This window comes from Cupressus sempervirens, chromosome 10 (genome assembly GCF_028749045.1).
Source record: "Cupressus sempervirens isolate cs-2001-9-10 chromosome 10, ASM2874904v1, whole genome shotgun sequence".
Lineage (NCBI taxonomy): Eukaryota > Viridiplantae > Streptophyta > Pinopsida > Cupressales > Cupressaceae > Cupressus > Cupressus sempervirens.
The window spans coordinates 858,610,692-858,622,163 of record NC_143127.1 but is presented as its reverse complement, the minus strand read 5'-3'; the positions used below and the strand labels follow the sequence as shown (position 1 = coordinate 858,622,163).

General features: G+C 34.9%; 1 protein-coding gene across 1 annotated transcript; it reads left to right on the top strand.

Annotated features, from left to right (window-relative positions):
• Positions 1-4,100: 4,100 nt before the first annotated feature.
• On the top strand, positions 4,101-8,015 carry LOC149536715 (protein EARLY-RESPONSIVE TO DEHYDRATION 7, chloroplastic-like). The gene is made up of 3 exons (XM_089805430.1): positions 4,101-4,727; positions 4,816-5,222; positions 6,957-8,015. The coding sequence occupies exons 2-3, from the start codon at positions 4,841-4,843 to the stop codon at positions 7,853-7,855; spliced, it is 1,281 nt and encodes a 426-aa protein (XP_089661556.1). The 5' UTR covers positions 4,101-4,727; positions 4,816-4,840; the 3' UTR covers positions 7,856-8,015.
• The last annotated feature ends 3,457 nt before the right edge of the window (positions 8,016-11,472 follow it).

Sequence of the window (11,472 nt, the reverse complement as noted above, 5' to 3'; positions counted from 1 at the left end):
CAATTGCCCTATACTTTTCCTTTGTAGATGATAATGCACGCGCATGTTGCTTCTTGAAAGAGCATGTGACAAGACAATAACCAAGATGGAAAAAAGCCAAACATGGACATCTGATCATCAATATCACCAACCCAATCTATGTCTGTGTAACCAACAATGTGAGGATCCTCTGATGTATAGTGAATGCCATAGCATATAGAACCCTTAATGTACCTCAAGATACATTTAACAACTTCCCTATGACACTCATGAGGAGCATGTGAGAATCTAGAGATAAGTCCAACCATGAAGGAAAGATCAGGATGTGTTTGTGTCAAGTACAACAAACTACCCAGAAGTTGTCTATATAAAGTGGAATCCAATGTAGGAGTAGATCAAGTGGTAGATAAAACAACACTTGACTGAAAAGGTGTGGGAGCAGGCTTGCAATAAAGCATGTTGAATCTCTAAAGAATATCAATATCATACTTATGTTGGTGTATGGCTATCCAATCCGAAGAATGAACAATCTATAGGCCCAAAAAATAGTGCAAAAGTCCAGGTCAATCATCTCAAATTGCTTAACACCATGAAAATAGGAGCTTTAAAGAGGATCTATTAGGTTTTACCCCAATTCCAGCTAGGAGAAATGATAGAAAAGGGAAGAAGGAATGAAATGTGTAAGGAGATTGATGATCTCACATTAAATAGGTGCTAAATATTCATTAAATTGGAGTGCTTCCAATTTAAGATGGTACAAAAATCAATGAAGATGTCATTGCTCGAGCCACTAGTTTTTCACCGAGGGAAGAAAGTGGAACAAGGTCATTGAGGTGTCAGATGAGACAAGCCTTAACTATAGGATTTGAGCAAATATGAAAATCAAATCCACGGAACCCAAGAATACCTACATGCAGAAAACCTGTAATAGAGAAGAAAAAAGACATGAAGAGGCAAGGGTTTGATCTGAAAACACAAAAATTGTATATTTAGAATTATAAGAGATTGAAGAGATTAATAATAACAAAGAGATTAATCCTTATAAAAGGAGATCAAAAACCAAAAAAGAATAACCTAATAAGTTACAAAGGGTAACCTAAAGGTGAAAGCTATTTAACAATTATAAAATAATTATTAAATAGAGAAAGCTAAAAAACACATAAAGCAAAATCTTAAGAAGGGAGAAAATGTAATGAAATGAAATTATCCTTTTTCTCTAACATTAACATATTCTTCAAGGTCAATGAAGCTCCTATTAGTATGTGCAATGGTTTTGATAAGGAACAACTCTCCAATCCCTAACACATGGCTTGTTTCCTAATTATGGAGTATCTTTCTTTAAAGGGGTGGTTTAGGGTAAGTTACTATTATCACTTCCCTTTGTTGAATCATTTTCAGTACCATGATTTGGTTTCTATTCCTTTTTTTCTTCTTCACAACCTTGAAGCCTTGGTCATGGAGGTTCAAGAAAGAAAGCAAAAGAGGAAAAAAATTATCCTCTATCAAGGCTTGATCCTTCACCTAAATTACAATTCCCATTGTGCTCTTTTCCCTCCCTACAATAGTGTCCTCCTGTAAGCCCCTATGGTTAATATCACTCTTGTTGCTAACCCTATTAAGAGCTTGACTGACCCTACCCTTAGGTGTCACACATGATACCCCTCATGTTAGTAGAAAGAGATATAAGAAAGCCCCAACCTAGACTACCTCCAAGAAGAAGCTAAGACTTCATTGTGCCATTGATTTAGGTGATTCTGATGTGGAGCTGGGAGTTTGGCCCAACTGCTCTCACAAGATTGCCTCTAACCTTAGAAAGAAACAAATGGATGACATAACTTTCAATGTGGATGAGGAGGATTCAGGCTCATAATCTAAAGAGATTGAGAAAATTAAGGGAAGTAAATCAAGGCAAAAATAAAAAGTTGTTAGGAATAATTATGTGGAAGAAGAGGAAGATATTTTAGATTCAAAGAGTGGTAAAACCACCCTAGAGGATGAAGTTACTATCATAATCAAGGAGACCACTCATGTTTTGTCCATCAATAAAATGGATACTATGGACCTTATTGTCGAAGATGGAGCCAAGAACCTTAAAGACACCTCCCCTATGATTGCTCACTACCCATTGGGCTCGATAACCAAGAATAATTCTACCTCCTCCTTTCATAATCCCCCCCATAAAGGCAATAAATTCTATATGATCTCTCTAACTCCTTGTCTCTATAGGGTGAGTCAATTAGGAAAGCTAGTTTTAAATGCAAGGACTGTGACCATATAGTGGAAGACTTGAAGTGTAATAGAAAGGAAATGAAAATGTTGAATATATTGTCTTTGAACTTGATGAGAGTTTCACCACCCTCATTGATTTTTTAGTTAAGGTGATGCACTTTGTTGCTACCACATAATTGCTTCTTCAGCAGGAGAATGAGAAAGACGTGGGCAAAGGAGACGAGGACAACTCCAAGAGACTATTTAGGTTTTTGGCTAATGATTTACTCAAGGTGTTGTTGTCTAAACTGTTGTTTCCAAAATACAAGGAGAAATGAGGCTCTGTCTCCTGGTCTTTTTAATTCTTGTTTTGTTATGTTTGATCATATTGCTCTGAATAACATTGAACACTTTTTATTATGTGATGATATGAACAGTCTTAGTAGTAGTAATTTTTCAAGTATCTTTAGTAATAAGATGAACTGTGCAATTATTGAGTTCAACTTTATTTTCATGGTTAATAGTTTGTTAAACTTGTTGTGTATGGTTAACACGATGGAGTTTTTTATATTTAAAAAGCATATAGGTTGATGTGTTGGTATTTGTTTCTATTGTTGATATGCTAACAAAGGTTCTGCCTCTTTTTGTATTGTTGGGTTGGCCCCTTAGTTTTGGTTTCGTTTGATGAAAAAACAAACTACTAACTAATGTAAAACTAGAATTTGAATGAAAACAATGCATGTTGTAGAAATTGCTAAACTTAGTACAATTAAAATATAACATTAAAAATTGTAGAAACCACTAAACTTTATAGAACCTAATTTCAAGAAATAAACTCCCCTTCCTTTAATACACAATATTTATATTCTATTACGCTTATAAATAATAAAAGTTGTAGAACTCTCTTAGTCTAGTTTAGATTCTTAGAGAAATCATTCTTATTAAACTTTAGATTCTAAATTAAAAGCAAACACATTTCAATTATTACACTCTTACACCAATACAAAAGCACAATAACACAATAACACATCTTAACTTTAAATCTTTATATTACCATATATAAATAATGAAATTGTATAAAACCACAAGAAAATTCTATAATTAGATATACTTATTAGATTAGCACAAGTACCTTATAATTATGACAACATACACCTTATGACCAAATGACATAAATACAAACACACAAGTCTTTCCTTGAATTGAATTTTTTTTATGATCTTATATAATCGATCGATCTTTGATTTCTTATAAAACACCTTATAAATACTATCTTATATAATCAACCAATCTTTCATTTCTTATAAAACACCTTCTAATTATTATTATATCTTTGAAACTTTCTATTACCTTATATAATCAACAAAACTTATTTGATTTCTTGTAAAACACACCTATAACATCCTTGAAACTTCATATTTCCTTCAACAATCAATGAAAGCATGGATTTTTTATTAAAAACCTTTGATTTCAATTATTATTACATCTTTGAAACTTTTTATTACACCTCGAACAGTCAAGCTTTGATTTCTTGTAAAACTCCTTATAATTATTACAATTATTATCACATCTTTCAAACTTTTTATTACCCTCAAACAATCAATGAAGCTTTGATTTCTTGTAAAACACATTATAATTATTACATCTTCACACCTTGTTCTTGTGAAGGAATGGTGGCCAATGCAGAAACAAAGACAATCTCCCAACTGAAAATTGGGTCTTTTAATTTCCAGATGCAAACTTTTAAAGGATTGATTCAGGTAAAAAGGGTGATAAAAGTGGGTGAGATTTGTGTCATGCATGGGATGTGGGCGTGGCAAACAGATTATCTGCGGCGCCTTGGCAGAAAAGAAAAGTAAAGAGAGTAAAAAGGAAGAAGAGGAATATATGCCTCATCCAGCTGCCACAATCGGGCACCATCATAAAATGTCGTGGCAAACAGATGAAAACAACCCGGGGCGGGTGGCAGTTTGTTGTGGGGGAACCTTGAATGCCCGTTTCAAAGTTCCATGCAGATTCCCCCCTCCTTCAATTCCATGATGCTGAAGAAAAGGGCAGCTTTCTTTTTCTGTTTGGGAAGATTGAGTGGAGGTTTGGCCGACATAACATGCGTCGCCACTCGTCAATTGCAGCCAAGCCATCAGTATCTCTTTGACACGTACCAATTTCTTTGTTTCCCCCGGGTATTAAATCATGGGCTTGTTTTTCCATCTTTTCTTGCAATCACATCAATGGATTCCATTACCGCGCTGTATGAAAATACGTGTGTCTTAGACTTGAGATGATTTTAGGGTGCTTCAAATCATGTTTGGGTTTCCTTTACTGATTTGCCCTTTTCAAATCATGCTACCCATTTTGGGTTTCCTTTATTGATTTGCCCTTTTCAAATCATGTTACCCATTTTGGGTTTCCTTCATTGATTTGCCATTTTACTTCAGCGTTTATAATAAACTAATATTAGCCTAGGGAAAGGGATGCACCAGATGCTTCAGGTGTGGGGGACACTGGTTTGGCAGAGGGATTATATGCCGGCTTTAGGTGTAAGTAGTCACTGAGATTTCTATGTGATTTTTTTGGCTTCTTGGGGTTTTTTGTTATGTGATTTTGTGGGTTTTTTTTTTTTTGCAGGTGTGGATATATTGAATTTGGGGGTATGGGGGGTGAATCTGAAACCAGCATGGCTAGCGTGGAGGGTTGTGAGAATGAGCTTATGAGAATCAGAGGGGCTCAGCTTTGTTTGATTGATGGGAAAGAGAGTGTGGTTTTGCAGAGTGGGGATTTTTCTTTACATGTGATAAAGCAGAATGAGTCTTCTCTTGCTGCTGCTTTGGGCTTGGTTGGAGATCTTCAATGGCCGCTTGGGAGGGATTCCCCTGTTATCATGGTGGCAAGCAAGAAATTTGCTTTTGCATTGCCCGGGCTTCTCTATGGGCTGATCTTGCCTGGTAATACTCCTCCTGAAGCTGAGCAGAGCTTGGAAGCTTTGTTGCAGCATTACTCGGCTTTTGAAACCCATTTGGAGGTTTCAGATCATGGTATTGATAAACACCTCTCTTCTATTACACTCTATTTGTTTCTTTTTTTTCATTCCCCTGTGTTTTTGGATGCCTTGAGCCTATAGCACAATGGTAAATTGGATCCGAGTCTTCCATTTGGGAGATACAGAGAATATTCCAGTTCAGTACGTAAATAATAATTAATAGAATTAGTTTCCTAGAATCTGTCAATCTGTGTGTAGTAAATAATATTCTGTACATTGTATCATTTTGGCCAGAATATGAAGCTTCTAGAACTGACACATTACCATTCATTCTGATTGATAGGCTTATTAAACAATTGTTTGAAGCTTCTCCTTATGATCTCCCTGACCTTTTGTGACTTGTCTTTAATGGTAAAATGCTCCTTGCCATTACTAAATAGCTTGAGGTTGAGGGAGAGCACTAAATATATTGGTTGAAGAGAAAAATATAAGTTCTACTCTACATAAACTGAGCTAGTTGGGCATTATTATAGCTATATTTTGTCATCTTATATTGGGAGTGCCAGGCAAATATCACCCTTGTCACATATGCAAGGCGTGCAGGCGCTATTTCTGACACAGGTTCCCATCTGTGAGAATTTTTTTCTTCTTTTTCTGAAAAGCTTGATCCCACCTGTGAAAAAGGTGCCATTGCATTATTGTACTGCTGAGTTAGAAAATATGTTTATACTTTAAAAAAATTGTACTGCATTATTGTATTGCATTATTTAAAAAAATTGTTTTTGGAACCAATCGGGAGGAAAATCATTTGAATCCAGAAGACCAATTTTATAAACAGCTGTATATCTTGATTCTCTTTGGTGAGAGAAGAAACTCTTTTTGGAATGAGATGTCTGTTTAGTGTGGAATTCAAAATATTGTTTCTGAAATCAGTTGTCATGCTTTTAATAGGAAGTGAAAGTGAATGTGTTCTGAAATGCCCATTCAGAAGATTGCATGTTAAATCTGTTGTCTATTTATTTTTTCACAGAAGTGTTTTGAAACGTTGTTTATTCAGAAGATTGTTTGATAAATCTGTTGTCTATTTATTTTTTCACATAAGTGTTTTGAAACGTCGTTTCAAAAAACATTCTACATGTGTTAACGGTTTCATGTAGTATTCAAATCAGTTCTCTCTTTTAAAAGTGTTTCGAGATTTCAATTCAACATTTGAACAGTTTCCTGTAGTATTCAAAAAGATTGGATTTCTATTTTTCATAGAAGGAGAATGTTTCGAAATGTCAATTCAAAAAAGATGTGTTTAACAGTTCCATGGAGTCTTCAAGAATGGTTTTTGAAATCAGTTGTTGTACGGTGGTTTTAGAACGTTGTTTTTGAAATCAGTTATCTATTATTTTTCAAATAGAAAGAGGGCGGTATGAACATATTAGATGCCGCTTCATGTTGTATTCAACAAATTGTTTTTGAAATCAGTTTTTAACTTTTTTAGATGCCGCTTCATGTTGTATTCAACAAATTGTTTTTGAAATCAGTTTTTAACTTTTTTAGATGCCGCTTCATGTTGTATTCAACAAATTGTTTTTGAAATCAGTTTTTAACTTTTTAATAGAGAGAATGTTTTGTAAAGGCCACCAAAAGAAGGCATCAGGGGTGGTTTAAAAACATCCAAAACTTAAACTCATGTACAAGCGATATAAGCTAATTTACAATTGATTTACTGCTTGTTGAATATCAATATTGTGCAATACTAACCCTTTCTTTTTTCCTCTGTTTGCAACGAAATGTACAGGTGAAACAGGGTGGCTCCTACAAGTAAAGCAAGAACCAGCGGATTACTGGACAGCGGTGGCGCCGCAAGTGGTAAAAGTCATGGCCCAAAAACTAAACTCCACCTGGGCGCCCACGTGGACCTCATCCGAAGGGTGGTGCACGGGATCCGCCGCCACGTCACCCACAGGCGTTACAGACGAGGACGACAATACAACCCCACGGGCGCCGGCAACAGCCGGTAACAAGGACCTCACAATCAGCCCGCGCATGCTCCACCGAGTCCAACGTGCCCGACGGATGTCAGCGGTATCCAAGCTCCTTTCCAAGACGCTCCTCAGGGGCGCCATAAACGCCAACCGCCACGTAATCGGTCAGCCGATCGGCGCGTCCCTTTCGCCTCCCCCGCCGGACGTAACGCTCGCCAGCGTGGACGCCTTCACGAAGGTCGTCGAAGCCGTGGAGACAGCTGGCAGGAGCCTATTCGAGCTCGCCGATTTCAAATCCCACAGTAAAGCCGAACCGTTGACTTCCTCGTCTCCGCCACGTCAGTTCGCCGCGTTTCCTGACAGCCTGTGGACGCTCAACACGTGTGGCCTCCGGCTCCTCCTCCGTGCCACGGCGGTGTCTGCCGTTATCCACGTGGCACGCGGAATCGGTGTCTCGGGCGTAGCGCTCGCCCAGTCGTCGCCGCAGTCTGTGCTGTCGGAGCAGCCGAGTGACACGCCATCGGATGACGTGGCAAAAGAGAATTACGCGCTCGGGCTGAACTTTATGAGCGCGGATTCTCTGTGTTCCCCTGCATCGTCGACACGTGTCCCTCACGGGCCGAACAGTCCCTTTCAGCAATACAGCAAGCCGGCGGATGGGCAGTTCCATTTTCCTCTGGGATTCGATACTAACAATACCGCTCATCAATAGAAAGGGTTCTTCTCTGTTGTAAGGCAGGGAGATATAGAAGGGGAACATATAATTTAACCCTGACGGTTTTCACATAGGTTTGTTTTAATCTCTTCGACTACAAGGAAAGTTGATCTGAGTTCACCGTTTAGAAAGAAAGTGGATCTAATTTCACCGTCTACTTTGTGTTTATGTTTAATGCTTGCTATGGGAACGGCTTAGACAGTTTTTTAATTTATTGCAGGAGACACTAAAGAGGAATTAAACTTCAAAAACCGTTGTCTTCAATTATTTGATATTAACATTTTTATAAACTTCGAAAAGGTAGTTGACTCTAATTATTTACAATCAACAATAAATTTAACTCATTGTAGGCTGTCCTAGTATCACCTGATTTTATTGCTCATTGATTTTCCCATCAATTGTCTAATTCGACCTTTCTATCTCATCTCTAATTTCTATTACATCTCACTAATGTTCCCGGTGGCCCCGATTAGCATTCGTTAGATTTTTATTTCTAGTACATCTCTTTAATTTCTATTGCATCTCACTAATGTTCCCAGTGGCCCCGATTAGCATTAGTTACATTTAAAAAACTAATGTTGTATTCCAATGTTCCTTTAAAAAACTAATGTTGTATTCCAATGTTCCTAAAGTTAGATTAAAAAAACCTATTATGTTATGTTAATTTTAATTTTCTAATTGGCCCCCCAGAAATTTACTGGGATTATTTATATTTTTCAAAAACAAAGGCCGTTCATTTACATGTTAGAAAAAGAAAATTTAGAAATATGCATTTTGCTATTACTATGATATGATTTAGAAATATGCATTTTGTTATTACTATGATACCATTTTTATGAAACATGGTTTTTTTAAACTCTTTACATGGTGAAATAATTTTTTTCAGTCTCATAAAACTTCTATGTATCAATATCAAGGTATAGTATATATTAAAATAAATACAATATTTTTTGAAATTAGATACTTCTTGGGTTAATTTTTTAGGTATGCTAGTTTATTAATATTTATATAACTATTTTTGACATTCAAATATATATATTTAAAAAAATTAAAAAATTAAAAAAGAAAGAAAAAAATTAAAGAAAAAATACAAATATTCTATTAGTCAATATATATATATATAATATGTTGTATATATCTTGATGGAGCATTATCATATTTTTCTTCCCCATAAACATGATTTAACATAAATAAGATCCATAAAAAAATCAATTGACATATTATTAACAAACTAACACTAACAAACTAACACTAACAAACTAACAAGATTTTTTTTTAACTCCAATCATCTTTAAGACTCATTTTACTAACTTCACTTCATACAAGATTGTGAATTCTATCATTATTTCTCATAGAAAAACAATAATAACCATGATAAAATTACGAACAACCAATGAGAAAAAATATAAAAATGATTCACATGCACCCTCCTTTAGATGTAGCTTGATTAAATAACTTTGTTTTAATAATATTTATTCTAACATAGATATTTGACATTTAGAATTATTTAATTTTTTAAAATATTTTTCTCTATTCATAATAATTAAAGTTTAACCATTCAACCAAAAGACAGGGACTCTAGCTCTATTAGAGCTCTTGTTTATACATATTTCTAATATTGATACATATTTCTAATGATATCACCTCTTATAATCATCATATCTCCTATTTCATCTCCAATTTCTATTACATCTCATTTCTAATATTTATACATATTTCTAATGATATCACCTCTTATAATCATCATATCTCTTTCTGTCTCATCTCTAATTTTTATTACATCTCACTACTCTTATTTATACATATTTCTAATAATATCGCCTCTTATAATCATCATATCTCTTTCTATCTCATCTTTACTTTCTATTACATCTCACTCCTCTTATTTATATATATATTTCTAACTTCTCTTATTATACATATTTTTAATGATATTACCTCTTATAATCATCATAACTCTTTCCATCTATCTCTAATTCTATTACATTCCACTACGCTTATTTATACATATTTCTAATATTAATATCTCACTAGTTTTACTAGTTCCAATTACATTTGAGCATTTTTAAAATATCATATGTACATTTCCTTTTTGTTTACTAAAGATGCATTTGTTTTAGCTCAAATATTGGTTAAAATATTTTTAAAATTTTTTGTTCTAATCTCATTGATGTGGATTTGGTGATGGGAGATAATCGAAAGGAAACCCAAATTTCAATACAGGAGAAGGCAAGACTACCGATAAATCTGAATGTGATCTTAAATTTAGAATACAGTTTCTCCTTTGAGGCATTTGGATGAATAGTCCACATGCCCTCCTTGTGCTCATATTTGCGTGCATTCTTTTGAGATAATTTTAGGGCACATTGATAAAATTTGGAGATAATAATTTGTTGGTATGTTGTCATTAATCTGTGTTCATCAAACACTCAAGTTCTCTTCAAAAGATCAACATACCTACATTTGATATTCTACAAGTGCTTTTATTCTCTGTGAAAGGTCAGTCATAGAATTTTTTTAAAATGCTTGGTCATGTAGTCTCATGGATGCCATATTATTTTTACTTATTTTTAACTGTCAAAATTAGTTAATTTGTTTGTAGAATCAGTTATAGAGCAACCTACTAACAACTAAAAGGAGAAGAAAAATAGTAAATTTTCATGCTAAAATTCAAAATGCTTATGCAAGTCTGAAAGAAGAAGAATCTGAAAAAAAAAAAAAATTTCCCTACAGCATAGAGGCCTACTAACATCTAAGAGAATTGGATGCATCAAAACGGAATTGGAATACGAAGTAAAAATGGAATACGTATTCCATTTTTGGCCCAAAAATGGAATTTTGCAATTCCACCAAAATAAGTGTTATTGGAATACGTATTCCTATTCCATTTTTCTTAATTTTAGAAAACATAAATTTTGGGGTCCGTGAATTCCTATCAAATATTGGTTGAACCAAACGGAGAACAGGAATATGTAGCCCCATTTTCTATTCTATTCTGAAATACGTATTCCTATTCCCACAGCCAAACGGGCCCTGCTGGAATACAACCGAAATAGGAATAGGAAATTAGAATATGATTTGTATTCTTTGTTTGGTGCGTGGAATAGAAATAGGGAATAGGAATACGTATTCTCATTTTAGCCCCAAAATGAGCTTTTGTCCATTCCAAAAAATACCTGTAATTGGAATTGCTATTCTTGCATTCATTTTAACTTTCTCAAATTTGATTAAATTTTCAAATCCGCTTTGACCTGGGGTGAGCGCCGGAACTTTGTCTTCAATATTTTCAAATATTTCAACGATTTTTCAATGGCGCCGGTTGCATCTTCAGAAATATTTTCAAATGGCATCGATTGCAAGTTAACCCTATTCCAATTTAAGCTTGCATAACCAAACAAGGGATAAACAAGATTGGATTGCATTTTTCCATTCCTATTCTTCATTCTCCATTCTCATTCAAATTTTCTATTCTAATTCTCAATTCCTATGCTTGCAACCAAACGGGCCCTTAGGGAAGATGGCTGGCAAAATTTTTGAAAATTAATACTCACCAATTGTTGGAGGGACGAAAGCTGAAAGATTCAAGAGCATCTCGTCGCCTTCATAGACACACT

Excerpts from the sequence above, each read along its gene's own strand:
- LOC149536715 (XM_089805430.1), top strand. The coding sequence starts at position 4,841 with ATGGGGGGTGAATCTGAAACCAGCATGGCTAGCGTGGAGGGTTGTGAG. Across the intron at positions 5,223-6,956 it reads TTTGGAGGTTTCAGATCATG|GTGAAACAGGGTGGCTCCTA; the intron begins GTATTGATAAAC and ends CGAAATGTACAG.